The 16,337-nt window shown below is 36.7% G+C and overlaps 1 protein-coding gene across 1 annotated transcript in view; it reads right to left on the bottom strand.

Annotated features, from left to right (window-relative positions):
* The window catches only part of LOC127935613 (CUB and sushi domain-containing protein 3), a 183,516-nt gene that overhangs the window by 69,096 nt on the left and 98,083 nt on the right, over positions 1–16,337 (bottom strand). The window contains exons 28-39 of the mRNA XM_052533684.1: positions 15,779–15,874; positions 14,627–14,830; positions 12,419–12,543; positions 11,469–11,565; positions 10,313–10,417; positions 9,619–9,737; positions 9,409–9,478; positions 5,162–5,278; positions 4,852–5,061; positions 4,583–4,771; positions 3,996–4,173; positions 1,217–1,362 (exon numbers count right to left, since the gene is read on the bottom strand). Of these exons, the coding sequence (XP_052389644.1) occupies positions 1,217–1,362; positions 3,996–4,173; positions 4,583–4,771; positions 4,852–5,061; positions 5,162–5,278; positions 9,409–9,478; positions 9,619–9,737; positions 10,313–10,417; positions 11,469–11,565; positions 12,419–12,543; positions 14,627–14,830; positions 15,779–15,874 (1,656 nt within the window). The remainder of the gene's footprint in view (positions 1–1,216; positions 1,363–3,995; positions 4,174–4,582; positions 4,772–4,851; positions 5,062–5,161; positions 5,279–9,408; positions 9,479–9,618; positions 9,738–10,312; positions 10,418–11,468; positions 11,566–12,418; positions 12,544–14,626; positions 14,831–15,778; positions 15,875–16,337) is intronic.

Consider the following 16,337-nt stretch of genomic DNA (forward strand, 5'->3'; position numbering starts at 1 on the left):
GGGCAAATCTGAGTAAATATAGACGATCCTTTCTCTTTGTTATGTATGCGCATCACAGTCTAAAATATCTGCAGATGCAAAATTATTCATCTGCAATTCAATCCATGAAAGACGGGTGAAGAAACTGAACTTATTCAGTGATAAAACAATATGGTCTGGAGCATAAAATCTAAAACAAAAGAGTTGAGTGGTTTACTGCCAACATAAACGAGTGTTAAACGAATAACAGAACCAATGCGATCATTTACTCAACCTTATATCTTAATTTAATTTTTTTTTTGGTGGAACAAAAAAGGTTTTATTCAATGAAAAATCAGTTGCTGCTCTTTGCCATATAATAAAAGTGAATGGTGACCAGTGATGAAGAATTTAAATTTCAGACTATTCCTCAAATAAAGTTCTCATATGCAGGCTTCAGGACAGGATAGAAGAGAGCAGCTTGAACATTCTTCAAAACCTTTACTTTTGTATTCCACAGCAAAAAAGATAGTTATACATATTTGACACATGAATGTGACTAAATTAAATATTTTGAGCTTTTAGATAGCCTATCCCTTTAATTAAGGATTTAGAGAAATTGAATGGAAATATACAAACCAGACTAATCAGAGAACTCTATACATCACCTTGTGTTTGCTGGCGTGACTCACAATCTGAAATGGTAATTTTCAGTTAATCTCAGGATCATTAAACCCAGAGTGACAGCTGACATGCACCGAGGATCAATATGAAAGCATTTAACAAATTATAAATGCTAGTCAGCAGCATGACCCAAGTCAATATGAAAATGTAAATGTAAGCCAATGTAAATGCCTAGTGGGGATTGAAATGACACAGTAATGACAGCTATTTATTGAAACAAACCGCACCAACTTTGACCAATTCCTGTTTACAAAACATCTCAGGTTCTTGAAAAGCATCTTACACTATTTAGTACCAAGGTTAAAATTAAACAAGCTTAAGGAATCTTTTATACAGAAATGCAAGTATGTTTAGGTGGCTACAAAGTCTGAATATATAACCTGCCCTCAATTAAAATTACGGATAAATGTGCAAATCATTCAGTCTCTCACAGAGGCAAATGATAAAGTGTTTAAACAGTTTGGCTAACTGATTATTTGTGTTGTTAAGAACCATAGCGGTCAGTGAGGCGCTGAATGGATAAACTGGTAAAACATGTCTATGAATGGGACCTGAAGTGTGTGGAGCATCTCACCATGGTAACTAAGCACAAAGAAACCACTTCCACTAAAGTCACTGTGGAACTTGATGAGGATCTGATTGGATGTGCTGTAGACAGACTCCAGGGCCGTGTTACCACTGAACTGACCGATCTGGGGTGAACTCTGGTCAGGACCGTCCCTGCGAAAAACAGAAATGGAGCGAGATTTACAAATTATCCACAGCTACATGCAGAATTACTGATCTCATTAATTGTAATTAGACAGGCCTAAGTCAACTAATGCAATGAGTTTGGAAACAAAGGGTTTCTGAAAAATTTCTTCACTAAAAACACCTGCAATCTACAATAAATAAGCCTGAGTGTTAAAATTAAGTCGTTGTCACTCTTTTCAGTGCAAAAACATCTATTTTGTAGGAAAATGAAGTTCATTCTGCCGTGTTTACAAATCTGTTCACCTGGCACTGTTAATGTTGCATTATTTTTGTGGCTGGTAAAGAGAATTTGTTAAAAGTTCTTCTGCTGATCATGGCACCATACAGGAATTTATTAAATGATGAACAAAATATGGAAAAAAGCTTTATAAGTTGCATAAAATCAACTATACTTTCTGCTTTTAAAGTATAGGCTCCTAAAACAACACATACAGAATGTGCAAATTCTTTTTTTTTTGTTCTGAAGCACCCAGTAAAGAATCTGCAGTTACACATAGACTAAATAAATTAAACATTTAAAGATTGATCTCCACTGCACTTTATCACTTAAAGGTGCTTTTATGAACCTCAAGTCACTGAAATGTGGCTTTAACCTAGAGGCCCAGAAAAAATAATGACTCTTCAATTACACTGAGAGTAAATAAACTATGTGCTTCATAGCTTCATAGACCAATCTCTGCTGTAGTACAGCGCTGAACGCTGCTTTTATGAGCCCTATTGTCTGAAATAGGACTTTAAGCAGAGACAGCAATATTTCCTCTATTATTGACTGCAAGAAAAAGCGAGAAGCGCATCTCTAAAACAGGCAGTTATTTATGTGTCTTTACATTAGGCCAGCCCAGCAGAAATGCATAAAATCTTTGCTCTGTACATGAACGATAGAGCTGGACTAATGAACTAGAAGACACTGTTTTATCTAGGTCACCTATGATGCATGAGATGATCACTAGGAGCAGCTCACAGAGGAACCGATGGAGCACCCAGAGAGATATACAGAGGTGTGATTGTGAGTCTGTTCACAAGTTTTAGTAGAGCACTTTGTCAAGCAGTTTTTGGGACAGACTGAAGCACTGCAACATGTAACATAAATGCAATCTCAACTGCAGGTTGTACCAGGCAAAAAAGTACAGAAAAAATGCAATAATAATGTAACCTCTATTCGTGGTGAAAATGCATTATTTAAAACAACAGTGAGTGGAGGGTATGCAGAATCCATTAATTTATAAAAGTACCCTCTGGAATTTTTCTTAAACAAGTGGGACCTCTGATATGAAAAGGGAACAGCTGACGTTAATTATTGGATCCATCATGGGTTTCATTCAATGCATTATTCCATCTCCCACGCAACTTGGTGTCAAAGCGATGTGAAGGACAATTAGTCAAAAGCCTCTGCTCTTCCAAACAACCAACAGGCCTAAACTGACTCTGTAAGGACACAAACTCTGGCTAAAGCGTGCTTTTATCTGTGACTCCTTCTTTCAGAATCTATCATTAATTTTAAAACTTGCTTTCTGTGCTTCAAAAACAACTTCAATTGGGGAATCTGGAAATCGAACTTAACCTAAAATCTGTATTGTTGTTCAATTATTCCTTATATTAAGCCTGCCAAACCTCTAGAGATTTTTCTTCTTCTTTGAAGACACATCCCGTTTGTCTAAAATACTGGAGCAAATGCGCTTAATTTCCATGAGGAGGCCAAAACCAGTAGCTACAGAAAAGCAAATAAAATGAAGTATAACCAATTAGCAAAAAGTCTTTCCTGCAAGGTTAAAGAGACAAAGCTCAGAAGGGAAATTATGCTAATTATTACAAAAAGCTGCAGAAAGTCATTTATGCCCACAAACCAAGCATATTTAAACTTTTGAACAAGTTAATTAAGTTAAATTAAAGGTGAATTTTATTTTATTGTAGAACATAAATCAAAACATTTATTTAAATAAAATATATATAAAACAACAAACATGACCCAATGGTAAATAGAACTAAACATCTATTTTTTTTTTCCCTACACTGAAATATTAGGTATGTTTCTAAACATAAATGTTAATGTTTAGCTTATGTGCAATATAAATGGCACCTCTATGTAGTGTCATCGAAGACCAGACAAAGTCAAACAAAACAAGTGTGAAGTTTTCCCATTTAGTAATAAGACACCACATTAGGGAACGCAGAAGCGAAACTTAATTTAATCCTGAAAATTGTCTCCTGGCTTGAGGAACTGTGCAAAGGCAATTTATATAACTACTTTTCAAATGGAGAGATACTGTGATGCCAACCAAGCAAATGAGGTGGCAGCTAGTCCTAAAAGTGTTTTTGGGAGATTTAAAGGATGATTTCCTTCCACAGACACAAGCAAGTGTGCTTTGAGGCTTTTCAGAGGACTGCAGGCTGTTTTGCACACAAGAGTGAGTGTCTTATATTCAAGGACGTTTGGAGTGTGTTCAGAGAAAAAAGTCTCTCTGTTCTTTTGGCTCATTCATCTGCATATACAGTCCCATAACTCTTCAGTGTTATTTGTTATTTATCATACACTGACAAATATTAAATGATTCCTAATAAGGTCATCATGACATATTTAAGAGATTGCTATGAGAGTTTACCACACAGTGATGTAGTCGTAGATGGGTTCAGTGCTGAGGACAGTGAAGTTGATGTAGATTCCATTTCCAGGGGGCACCCGGACACTCCACACACAGTCCTGGAAGTTGGGGTATTCAGCTGGGTGACCGGGTGAAAAGATGGTGCCATTCATGGAGGTGATGTTTCCACCACACACAGCTTTTGGGGAGGCAGAAAAAAAAGTAGTGTTGACATCATGCATTTTGTGCATAGACTGAACATCTGCATTACATTTCTGCAAAGAATTCTACACTTTTTTGCAAAAAAAAAAAAAACAAAAAAAAAAAAAACACAATCGCTCTGCTATGACATCACCTCTTTGTTAGCCATTGAGAATTTGTTCTCACCATAAAGATGTGTGATACTATTTAACATGCATTATCTAGTAATACTGTTGAGATATGGCAATAAATCTCTCTCGTGAGTTTGCGTATAATGTTATCAGCTGTAAGCAAAGGATGACACATTCATAATAACTTATAGTGAGCAGTTGCATGCATGAAACACTGAGGTCATTCAATTATAATAGATAAAGACATTTGTATTGAGGAGAACAGTAAAAAGCCACCTTCACAGCGTGGTATAGGGTTGTTCCAGTTCCTGCTGATCCCATGGAGGCATGTTAGAGAGGTCTCGCCGATGAGTGAGTAACCGGGTAAGCACTCGAAAGACACTGTCATGCCCACACTGAAGTCACTGCCTATTACAATACCGTTCCTGAAAGGTCGGGGGTCAGGACAGCTCTGCAGTTGATAGGCTGAAGAAAAATAAACAATTGAGGAGGATTAATACAAAAAAGGGGACCTAATGGATGTTGGGAAATGTTCAAAGTCTCACCTTGGTATGTAATGTGAAATCCAGGTTTATTCTGGGAATAGTCGCTGTGAAAGAAGAAGCTTGTTTCATGGGTGGTGCTGAAGAGTGACTCAGGAACCTGTGGCCCACTGAACCTGTCAATCACTGTACCAGTCTCACTAGGCCCGCTTCGGATCTCCAGGTAGTCGTGGATTGCCTCAGTGGAGAAGTTCAGGAACTGCACGTGGATTCCTTAAACCACATGTTGACAACAGTAAGAGATCCTGATAAAAGGCCTTGAGTCACAAAATTCTGTAGCTCACTCCTACACAGTTTAATGACATGCACGTACCGAAGCCAATGGGAAGGGTGACCGTCCAGGTGCAATCCAGACCACTTGGGTAGTTGCCAGGAAAACCAGGGCTCATAATCACTCCGCTAACATCCGTCATTGCTCCACCACACTGAGCTGTGAACATACAGATAAAGATTTACTTTATACACAGCCAAAAGTGTTGCCCATCATGCACTCCTTCTCTACTGCATCACTGAATGAATACAGCACAAAAAAGTCAGAAGTCAAACCGCTTAAGAAAATCTCCCAATAAGAAACGAACAGTACCAAAAGTGCCATATTCAGATAAAGAAACACGACAACAGACAGCAGATTGGAATTATTAGAGATTACGGTTGTCTACGTAGGATATCTATGCAATGAAAATAATGTTAAACACTCAGTATTAACGCCTGTATAGCTGACATGCGCTAGCTGATAAAGCATGCTGAGTGGACTGAGCGCACAGTCCACACTCCTGTGTCTGGTGAATGTCGGATGTGTCAAAAACATGTAAGTAAAACAATGCACAAGTTACTTAACAGTAGAGAGAGAGAGAGAGAGAGAGAGAGAGAGAGCGCGAGAGAGAGCACGCACTTCTGTTATGTGATCTTTCATGTTCATTCAGGGGCATTCTCTATAAACATAATTTATTTTCAACCTCAGGCATACATGACTCAGGTGAAAGTTAATCTAGCAGCCTGTGTGTGATGCGCTCGGCTGTACATTACTACTGTCCCTCTCGTTCTGCAACAGTACAAATTTATGCACGTGTTGTGCGTGTTTTGCATGCTCGAGTGTTTCTGCATTATATGAGTGGCTTTGGAATTGAAATCGCAGCATGTTTCAGATAAAAAAAAAAAATATTATTTATACTTTAAAAGTATTTTTCAGAAATACATCTATCTGTGAAAAATATCACAGGAGATTTATAACGAGTGGTTCCCTGCATTATTACAGCGAAGTGCTTCATTACATTACTAAGACATTGCAAAGGAGCAGCTCTAATGCTATTCAATTACAGATGATGAACCATAGAAAAAAATAAATAAAATTGCACCAAAAAAGTAACAAAAACTTGTAAAATGTTTTTTAATGGGCTTAATTAAGTGTGAAAATAACCAGGGGTTATACAGTTAAACCAAAAATTATTCAGAGACCAGATTATTTTTAATATATATATTTTTTTTACTAGTTGGTACAGGACACTATAGTTCATTTATGTTAGTGTGGATAGCAAAATAAAGTCAATTGTAACAATTTATACTCAAAAGTTCTTCAAACAGTGGACTGCCAGTAAAACTGATACAATTTTGTAATGGGGAAAATCTGGGGAAAATTTTGAAGTTCAGGTTGGCATGAAGCTGAATGATAAGATGCCCAGGAGAATAGGGGCAGTCATTAAGGCTAAGGGTTGCCCGACAGCTAAGTATTGATAGTTGTGTAAATGGTTGATTGTAATCCATTACATACCTTTCTATCAAAGTTATCTAACATTAACAAGAATTTGTTCTGACACAGTTTAACTATGAGTTCTCGTCATATTTTATTACCAGCTTCTGAACTATAGAGAATAAACTGTGATAATGTGAAATGTTGAAGGTGTCTGAATAAATTTTGGTTTGACTGTATCTATTTAATAAATTAAGTCAATCAGCTATTATTGTACATACTCTTTTGGTTTCTGTACCCAATATTTAAAAAAATTACAAATGCAATAAAAATATCAGTTTCGGTACTCGGTATCGGCAAGTATCAAAAATCAAAGTGTCGGTATCGGATGAGTACCGGAAAAAGTGGTATTGGTGCATCCCTATCTTTTAATCTGAACATTTGATAACATTCTCAGTTCAGGTTCAGTTTTGTTGTTGTTGTAATAAATAAGAATTGATTAATCTAGGTTAATTTTAATTCATAAATATATTATTGATCAATATTAATTCACGTCTGTTGATAATATTGAGTAGTCTTAATTATAATTAAAATTAGAATTTTAAATTGTGCATAAACAAGAAAAATAAATTGTATGTGTGATCGCACTTGGCCAAAAAGTTTTTTTCTTTTGACTGAGAACATGTGCCTCAGACTGCTAAATGACTGTATCAGATCAAGACCAGTGTAAAAGCTGCAGTTGGCAAGAGTAACTCCATTTAAATGTTACGTCAACTCCCTTGTGTTCAGTCCTTTACTTTTCACTTAGTCTTAGATTAAACTGTTGCTTAAGAAGAAGCAAAATATAGGAGCAGAAAAGCACTTAAACAGAAATAAAAGCTACAAACACACTGAAATAAAAGAAATTCAGATCTGCAGTCTATTTGCTTGGGACAAAAACAAAAGCTATTATCTTTTTTAGAGGAATGAAGAACATGATAAAAGATTCAACATGCCTGGGGATTTAAGTCGTGATTCCAACAGTATTATGGAGATTATATAGTCTAGTTTTGGCACAGGAGAGAATGGACAACGTTGCTGCATATATCAGCAGTAGAAACTTCCTTCCAACTTCTTTAAAACAGGAGGCAAAGGGAATTGGGCTGGTCAAGGGACAGCCAACTCAAACATGAGCCAAAGCAATATAAAAGATAAACAAGGTGCCCTTGATCAGTGATGGGCTGATCTGAGGCAAAAAAACACAAACTTGGTCTTGTAGGAAAGCCTACTGGCCACACAGGATCTGCTAGAAACAGGATGGGCTGATGCAGTGAAAGGGAGAAAGATGTCTGGTACATCAGCTTGGCAGTTAAAGAGAATTTCCATCTTGCATTTTACAAGGAGCAGATGGAGAAGAGTGCATACAAAAACTGATAATTTCTGCTCTCACTATATTCATTATATATTGTGTTTGCAACACTGAAGGCTTAGAGACGGGTAAAAGATCAACTGTACTAAGGAATACCCTGGCCACCTTGTTTACTCAAGATTTTACAACAGTAAATGTGCATGATAATGCAACCAATGGCGTCAGTTGGGGGTGGGGCTGTCTTGTTTTTTTTTGCTGAGGGAACCAGTTTGAAAGCTAATCAACAAAAACTATAATAAAAATACTACAAATCTTTATTTTTGCAATTCCACCTGTTGCCATTAGAAGCACCTCCTCACCTTTAAAGTTGCAAAGTGAAAGAAGCAACAGATCTTTTCTTCCATATTGTGACATATATCTAAGTGTAATGAATTATCATATGTGTCCCTGGACCACAAAACCAGTCTTTCAGTAAGTGTCAGTTTTTCAAAATTTTGATTTATACATCAATATGAATTTCAATAATTAAGCTATCAATTAAAATCAATCAATAAAACAAGCTTTCAATTGATGAATGGTTTATTAGGATCAGACAATATTTGGCCGAGATAAAACTAATTGAAAATCTGAAATCTGAGGGTGCAAAAAATCGCCTTTGAAATTGTCTAAACGAATTCTTAGGAATGCATATTTCTATTCAAAAATTAATGATTAATGTTTTGATATATTTATGGTAAGAAATTTACTAAATATCTTCATGGAACATGATCTTTACTTAATATCCTAATAATTTTGGAATAAAAAAACCATTTATTTTGACCCATACAATGTTTATTTGGCTATTGGCTAAAAATATTCCCCCAGCGACTTAAGACTTTTTAAATATTTTATTTTAACTTCCTTAAAATAACAGAAAGAATGAAAAAAAAAATCCACATATTAATTGTGCTGAAAAACAAAGGTGTCTCAATGCATTACTGGTCATGTTCGTGTTAAAAAAGCTTGACATACATTTGGAAAAAGATTTTTGCAGTGACAAAACAACAGTACTCAAGAAAACTCAAGCTTAGAGATATATTTGACCTTTGAGTAGAGCAGAAAACATTCAGAAAGGTGTATTAAAGTCACAGTTGTGGGACCGCTTGCATTCAAAATGTGTACGAGCAGCTGGGTGGTAAATTACTGAGCTGGGTATTTCAGGATTTTCAGCTTGGTTGAGGCCAAAACAGAAGAAAGATGAAGCCAAACTCTGAAACATAAAGGCTCTGGTTGGCTTTCACTTTAAAAACTGTCCCACAAATGAACACCAGATAATCCATCACAGAATTCTATGGTGTGATTGAAAACTCTGCATTTTAGTATTGGAATGAAATAAAACCTGCTAGGACAGGAGAAGAATTTAGGAGGAGATGAAGCAAACTTCAACCTAAACTTACATAACCCATCATAGAGCCACTTATTCAGTTGAAAGGGAATCTGAAACGGAGAAACACAATCTTCCACAATCCATTTCGTAAGACCTTACCGATGCAAAGAGGTACCGGATAATTCCACCTCCTCACTGGTCCTGGCATGCATGTGATGTGAGCATTCCCCTAGACAGAAACAAAACAGATCATTATTTTCAAATCACAAATACAGAACTGTGCTTCAATGAATGTATGACAGAAGAAGAAGATCAATGCACAAAATAAGTCAGATGCACTGCATGTTTTAAATAACACATTGGCCTCACCTGTAAAGAATATCCTTGCTCACACAGGAACATGACAACATCTCCCACCATGTATCGATCCCCTACTTTAATCCCATAAGTTGGAGTCTGAGGCTCTGGACATGTATCTAGACCAATAGCTGTAAACACACAGAGTTTAAAACGATATATAAGAAAGTATCCACAGAATAGCGCTGACAGCTACTGCGTGCAAAAGATTTCAGGATGTTTAAATCTCCTAGGATTGATTTGTATTTCAGCAAGCCTGTGAGGATTTGGTGTGCTGGTAAATGAAAACACGTGGTTAGAAGAACTGTTTTCTGGACAATTATTTTATGAATGTCAGTGTGGACATCTGGCTCTGTTTTGTTTGGAACAGGTTTCTCTCTCTGGCTCAGCACCTGCAGCCATACAGATCATTTGTCCATCCATTCAGCCATCTATCCATCCATCCATCCATCCATCCCTCCATCCCTCCGTCCATCCGCCCGTCCATCCATCCATCCATCCATCCATCCATCCATCCATCCATCCAATACTTGTTAACTGTATAGAAAATCTATCCATCCATCCATTAAATTCTTGTTACTTGTATTAAAAAAAAAAAGGTCAAGGTCTAGGGGTTGTAAATGTAGGCTTTATTTAACACAGAGTGCCCGGTCATATGAAAGGAATCAATAGAGTAATGTTGTTACACTCTGCTGTTGTGTTGTACCTGTATATTCCAGATGGAAGCCTGCTGCTGACACACTGATGTCTGACACAAAGTTCAGGTAGAGGTTGTTAGATGTGCTATTCAGGAGCTGAGGAATGGTGGTTCCTGATAAAGGAGAAAACGGTGTTATGCATGCAGTGGACTGCAGAAGATTACGAAAAGCTGCAATTCCTTACATTTGCACAGTCAAAATCACATTAGCCGGGGGTTGAAATGAGAAACAGATAAGTGAATTACCAAGCAAAGACGTTTAGAGCATAACAAAGTGTGGCCTATGACCACATCAGACTGTATTAATGGGAACATCTTTAATGTCCATGCTGTGAAGAAAAGTTTTGGTACACATGTTAACATTTGTCTTGTGATACTGCACCCTCACGGTTTTAAATACTTCCTGCTGTACAGTTCAACTTTGAGGTCGTCTTCTGAGCAGCTGGAACTGTCTCAATTACTGCTCCCACTGTGCAGCCATAAAAACCTTGACTGTCCCTGAAAGCAAGATAAAGTCACTGTTCCCAACAGGACACTATAAAGCAGTGTTTCCTCCAGGAACAGCTTCCAAACACTGTACACTGTCTCTCGATGACAAGAAGACCATTGAACCATCAATGCTCAGCAATGGCAAGCTGTTAGCATCAGTAGACTTCCTCTGGCCGCTCTGTTTACAGACAAATGAAGTGCTGAGTGGTAAGGTGTACTGCCAGACATAGCAATTAATTAGCCAGCCAAAAACAGCATCTCCTCCAAGCTTTCTGGCTTCAAAAATTACAAACGATTGACTTTCAAGGTGTGACTCAATTAATGATATCAAGTTCTGGCAAGGCATCTGTGATGTTTTCATTTAAATTAGTTTCCTGTAAAAACTAAGAGCAAACATCATTTTGTTTGAATAAGGCATTCCACTACTTCTAATGTAATATTCCTGCAATTCTAATTAACACCTGAATTACACAAGTGTGTTATATGGTGCTCTGGAATACTTGACACTGATTGGTCAATCGTGGCAATCAGCAGTGAGATTTTGAAATAAAGACGTTGTCCAGGGGAATGGTGCCGAACCAACCTCTTCATTATGATTACGAAAAACAGAAAAAAAAAAAAAAAAAGAAACAAAACAGAAAAAATTATGTAGTGTTTCCAGCAGTTGACCTCTCACCTGAATAGCTGCCCAGTCGTGGTGCATTGTTATCTGCGCCATCATAGAAATCCAGAGAATCCCAGTTATGTTCTGTGGCAAAACTCACAACTTGGATCTGAATTATAAAGAAAACAAGGAAATGAGTAAGCAGTGGTAGAACAAAAGAACACAGACAATGTCACAAACATACTTAGCTCCTTTCCACAATGTACTGTATACAGACCTTGGACAACTAATCTACATTGGAGTCAACTGGTGACTCAGAATGTTTGTTAAATTGCACTAAAATGCTGGAAAGTCAAGTAAAATTAAAATAACATTTTATAGGTAATCCTAGAGATGTTCAGTTAACTTTTTAAATTTGAATTTTACACATCGTCTTTCTATGAAACACAGTTTTGAGGTCAGATTAAATTAATATTTTTATTTTGGCAAGGATGCATAGTAGTGCATAGTAATGTTTTGAATAGTAATGTATGTTTTGATACAGTAGTTACTACAATTGCTAGGAACATGTATGATTAAGACCAAAAGATGATTTTGAATTAGAAGGCCAGCCAGAGACTTTAAATGGCTTTGATATACTGTAGCTGTGAAAGGTCATTTAAAATATATATTGAATAATGTTTGTATCAAAACAACCTACACTTATTATTGCTGCATATTATTTTAATGCAGCAATAATTATTGAAACTGGGTGACTGTCAGCTTCCCTGATTATAATGTATAATGAGAGTGATTTTTTTTTTTTTTTTTTTTTTTTTGGTAAATTAAGACAAGGTTAAGAGCAGACTGGCACTGAAGTTTGTAGAACTGTACTCCCCATCATTTCTAAATTAAACATTGCCTTCTGCATAATTAATTAGACATTAAGAATTCCCTTTATTATAGTTGAAACTTTTCCATCACTCACACTTCTTGTCTGAAACATTTAATTTGAGGAACTTCAAACAAGCTCCTCCACTCACTTGGATTCCAGCTCCCTCAGGAACAGACACCTTCCACACACAGTTGAGGTTGTTATCGTAGGGTTCCGGGTAACCCGGGGACAAAATGGTCCCCTTACGCATCGTCAGTATCCCTCCACAAGGCACTGTGAAGACAAACCAAAAGACAGGAAACGGTGTTACAACAGGCATGAACTTTTAGCGTTGTGTAAATGGAAGGAATTTATAAGCATAAAAAAGAGAAACTTTTAATGAATTATCAAAGCTAACTTTGCTGTATGATTACTCACAACTAGGCCTTGATACGGCCTTTAAAAATATACTTGTTTCTTTAATCAGACACTGAGTAGGTGTTGCCATGCTCCTGTAATTAGCAAAAAATAAAAAATAAAAAATAATAATTAAATGAAAAAAATACTAATTGTGATATATCATAATGAAATATAGCAATGAAATAATATATGACAAAAAGATATACAAGATATATTCTCCAGCCTATATTTTAAAGAGAAGGCTGACCAATAAATAGCAGCACTAGAAGCCACCGAGTGGATCTGTCAATAAAAAAAGCACAGGCTGCTATCTGACTCTGGCGGGGCAGAACTGTGTTTGTTATCCTATGCTTAGGTAAGATGCTATCTGTCAAGGACAAGGGGATAATCTAGAGGTCAAAGCCAATCACTTTGTTTAAACAGCTATGAGCGGGTAGGGACATCCTGACTGATGTCCCACGTTGATGAAAAAAAGCAGAAAGGGTGCAGGACAGAGAGGGAGAAGAAACAGGGAGGCCAGGTACGCAGCAGGGCTCAATATATCTATGTCAGATTCTTAAATTATTCACCAAAATTCACTTCCCTGCAATTTTGGGGTCATTCATTTTTAACCAGTGATATATAGAATGCAGCATGTGCTCAGGTAATCGTGTGAAATATCAAAGATTGCTGACTTTTGGTAAAAAGTGGTAAAAATAAAATAAGGTGTGACATGATAAAGCAGATGCCTGACATAAGCCATATGGTGAACGTTAAAGTAATCCAATATTTTTTTGGGTTGTGACAGGTGTGACACCTCAAATAAATTTTTTTTTTGCTAAGTTTTGTTTTTGCTAAAGTAATACCAGTTTGCTTATATTGAGGTCCTACCCAAAGCATGCAGTGAATGTGAGGGGGTAAAGGCAAAATACAGCTTAGTTGCTAAAATTGTAATTCTTAGCAACCACTTAGTTTTGTGAACTTAAAGGTGGACCTCCATGACTGTAGCTGTGATTACAACTATGTGTTTTGAGACTGTTGAATAATAATGTGTAAAGGTGACAATGCAATTGTCCAAATAGCAGGTAGCAACAAGTAAAGACACAGAAATACAGAAACACACACAAAAATACTAGTTATCATATTATCATATTGAAACAGGAAAAAGTTTTAACTTAAATTTAAATTTTTAAAATTCACAATAGCAGCACAACTGAAAAACAGTTGATAATAGTTATTTTAAATGGTAATGTTACTGTTTTACTGTATTTTTGATCAAATAGATACAGTCTTGGTGAGCGTAACAGACTTCTTTAAAAAAAATGACAGCATTGGTTGCTTGTTGGTAGCCCCAAATTTAAGTGAAAAGATGCTCCCCTTGCACCTTTAGGTTCTACAGGCTGAACGAACCTTTAACCAGTACTCTATTCAACGCCGGATAATAAATTATATTGTGTCACAAATCACATTATATAAAGTTACAAAAATTATATCTATCCCATACAGCTAGCCATCTATTTCAACACGCCACTAACTGATTAGCCTAACTGCTAAACACAAAGTTACCCAGCTGACTAGCTTTCTGGATTAGCATATTACCTATTTAGTTGGCCTGCTAAGTCATCTATTATGAGTATTTGTACTGGAGAGGGTTTCTTTTCACCTTGCCTAAATATGACAAGAAAAACATAATAATGTTTTTAAAAGTAAGAGAGAAAGAAAGATTGGCAGAGAGACTAACACGAAAAAGCTCTGCCAGGCTCAGCCTTCTTCCTTGTGTTAACTCCAACAAAATCTGCTTAATTAACTAAAAAGAAACTCCCTGTCACATTCTGCACAGCTTTACTTCAGCTTGCATTTTGTTTCTCTGTGATGTATCATTCAGCTAGCTATGCTTGGCTACACAACCAAATCTGTGAAAACCAAAGGCCACATCGATTGTGCATCACTCTCAGGGGCTGGCGGGGTTTGAACTTACCAACGCAAGTGGGCAATGTGTCGTTCCACTGAGCCAGGGCGTCAGGGACGGTTTCACAGTGAATGGCAGTGGAGCCGTGGAGTGTGTAGCCCGGGTTGCACTCAAACATCACTGATGCTCCCACGGCGAAGTTGTTGCCAATGCGTTTGCCGAAGCGAGGCTCTGGAACAGAGCTGCACTGTGTGGCACTGGTCCTTGGCACAGCTGTGAAATAATCGTAGAGAGTTAGCTTAGAGTGTTTTACATTGTAAATAATGAAATAGCTTTGACTGTGGCTCAAGGCTTTTGAGGTGAAATAGTGGCAAAACTTTTTACCATTAATAAATAAATAACATAATATCTGTAAGACCTTTATTCAATGTACACAACTTCCTTTAACATATAAGTGGAACAAACACAACCTGAAAATGTCAGGCCCTGACCTTGAACAAATTCTAGACTCAACCGGGTTCCTTTGCTGTTAACATCACATATATATTTTTTTAAATGTCAACTGAAATCACTACCCAACCAAATCAAACAAAGATATAACCGGGCCAAAAAAAAAAAAGTCAATCTAAAGGTGGAGGATTAAATAATTCAACTGGTTTTGGACTTGTTGTTCACTGAGTCACTTTGTTGACTCCCAAAATACCAAAATAAATATGTGTGGGAGAGGGTTAAAGCAGAAAAAGATATCTGGAATGCTAAAGAACACAAGGACTTTACATTTCAAGGCCCTGTGTGGCTCTTTAAAGATTTAATTTTTTTTCTTAAACAATCTGTAGTTATTGTTTTAATTTTAAAAAATGAAGTGCTGACTTATAAATATATAAATACTGATATGTCCACAAAGCTGCAAACACAGTGACAAAAACTATCTGGTTGCAGCAAATGATGAAAAAGGGCTAAATACCCTGGGAAAAAGTGTATTCCATGCCACATTTAGCATAGAAAAGCTATAGGGAAGATTTATGATGCATTCAACTGCACTAAAACAAATATCCTCAATAGTTATACATTTTGAAAAGTAGATATGAAATATTTAGCAAGTACCAAAAATATTCTCAATTGTCTTGACATTGTATAAATAGAGTAAATATTGTTTTATGGTGCTAAATTTTGTACACAACAATATATATATATATTTTCTTGATAGAGCTGAAAACTGACCTTGGTAGACAAAATGAAAGCCTTTGGCAGTTTCTGGTCCAACTGTAGTAAACTTGATAGTTATTTGATTTCCTGTACTCAAGGGCAACGATTCGCCTGGAAAAGAGACAGGGAGTAAATAAATCTTAAAATTGCATTTCGGAGCGATCTGCACACATCAAAAAATCACTGCACTGAGCATCATTTTTCCTTCTTTTGGCTTCAAAAGACTCCTGATAGAGAAGTATATTTGCAAAGGGGAAATGCCTGAATCGAGGGTCTCTTTTTACTTTGAACTCCCATGTGGCTGTTCAATCAAACGGCAATAACAGCCTTTCAGCTTAAAAGCCACTGAAGGATACCTCTACTACAGGAGGATCCAACAGATGTGATGAAGACAGATTATGAGATAAACACCCAGAATTCGCTCTGCCTCGTCACTCTTACAGCAGAGTGGCAGTTAGTTTTTCTTCTTCCATTGTATGTCTTTCTTCTTAAATTGACCATGTCGTTGTTAACAGAATTTGTTTTGTAATCTTCTGAACATATTTAGTGTGTTGAAGCTATGGAATAGATAGCA

This window comes from Carassius gibelio, chromosome A19 (genome assembly GCF_023724105.1).
Source record: "Carassius gibelio isolate Cgi1373 ecotype wild population from Czech Republic chromosome A19, carGib1.2-hapl.c, whole genome shotgun sequence".
NCBI classification, from domain to species: domain Eukaryota; kingdom Metazoa; phylum Chordata; class Actinopteri; order Cypriniformes; family Cyprinidae; genus Carassius; species Carassius gibelio.